Raw genomic sequence first — 762 nt, forward strand, 5'->3', positions numbered from 1 at the left:
CTTCAAATAGTACAATCGCTACGATGAGGATAGCTGTTTATAGCCTCCTTGCATTCTGGCTTGCAGCCTCGTTGGTTACTGGAAGATCTACGAGGAAACAACGATCAACATTTCAGCAAGATCCACTGTGGCTCCTGACTTCACAATCGCCACAAAGACTAGATACATACCAATTTACAACCAGTCCATTTGCTAACTGGTTTACTTCCGATACATTTGGTCAGAATAATAACTATGGATCTAGGAATGCTAATCAGTGGAGAACTAGTGGATCTAATACGCGAGCTACTGGTGGGTCTAAACCCACGGCTATAACCAGAAGAAGATCTAATACGAAAAGCGATCCATGGCCCGACAATAACGGGAGGGCCAACACTCAATGGGCGCAAACGCAAGGACGCAAAAAGAAACCTGAAAGAAATACAAAATATGCCAGTAATACCCGTGTAACACCTGCCAATAGAGTTAACAGCGGACGTGCCAACACCGACCCGTGGCCAAACAACAACAACGGACGTGTCAACAACGATCCATGGCCAAATAACAACAACGAACGCACAAACAACGACCCGTGGCCAAATAACAACAACGGACGCACCAACAACGATCCATGGCCAAATAACAACAACGGACGCGCCAACAACGACAAACAAAGTGACGGCATTGATACGAGAGTTGGACCTGTCAATAACGACCCATGGCCAAACAACAACAACGGCCGAGCGAACAACGATCCATGGCCGAGCAACAATAATGGGAGGA

The 762-nt window shown here is 46.6% G+C and overlaps 1 protein-coding gene across 1 annotated transcript in view; it reads left to right on the top strand.

Annotated features, from left to right (window-relative positions):
* Positions 1-23: 23 nt before the first annotated feature.
* Positions 24-762, top strand: part of LOTGIDRAFT_165543 (hypothetical protein) — a gene marked incomplete at both ends in the record, with an annotated part of 25,030 nt that continues 24,291 nt past the window's right edge. The window contains one exon of the mRNA XM_009062581.1: positions 24-654. Coding sequence (XP_009060829.1) covers positions 24-654 — 631 coding nt within the window. The remainder of the gene's footprint in view (positions 655-762) is intronic.

Source organism: Lottia gigantea (genome assembly GCF_000327385.1).
Source record: "Lottia gigantea unplaced genomic scaffold LOTGIsca_52, whole genome shotgun sequence".
NCBI lineage: Eukaryota > Metazoa > Mollusca > Gastropoda > Lottiidae > Lottia > Lottia gigantea.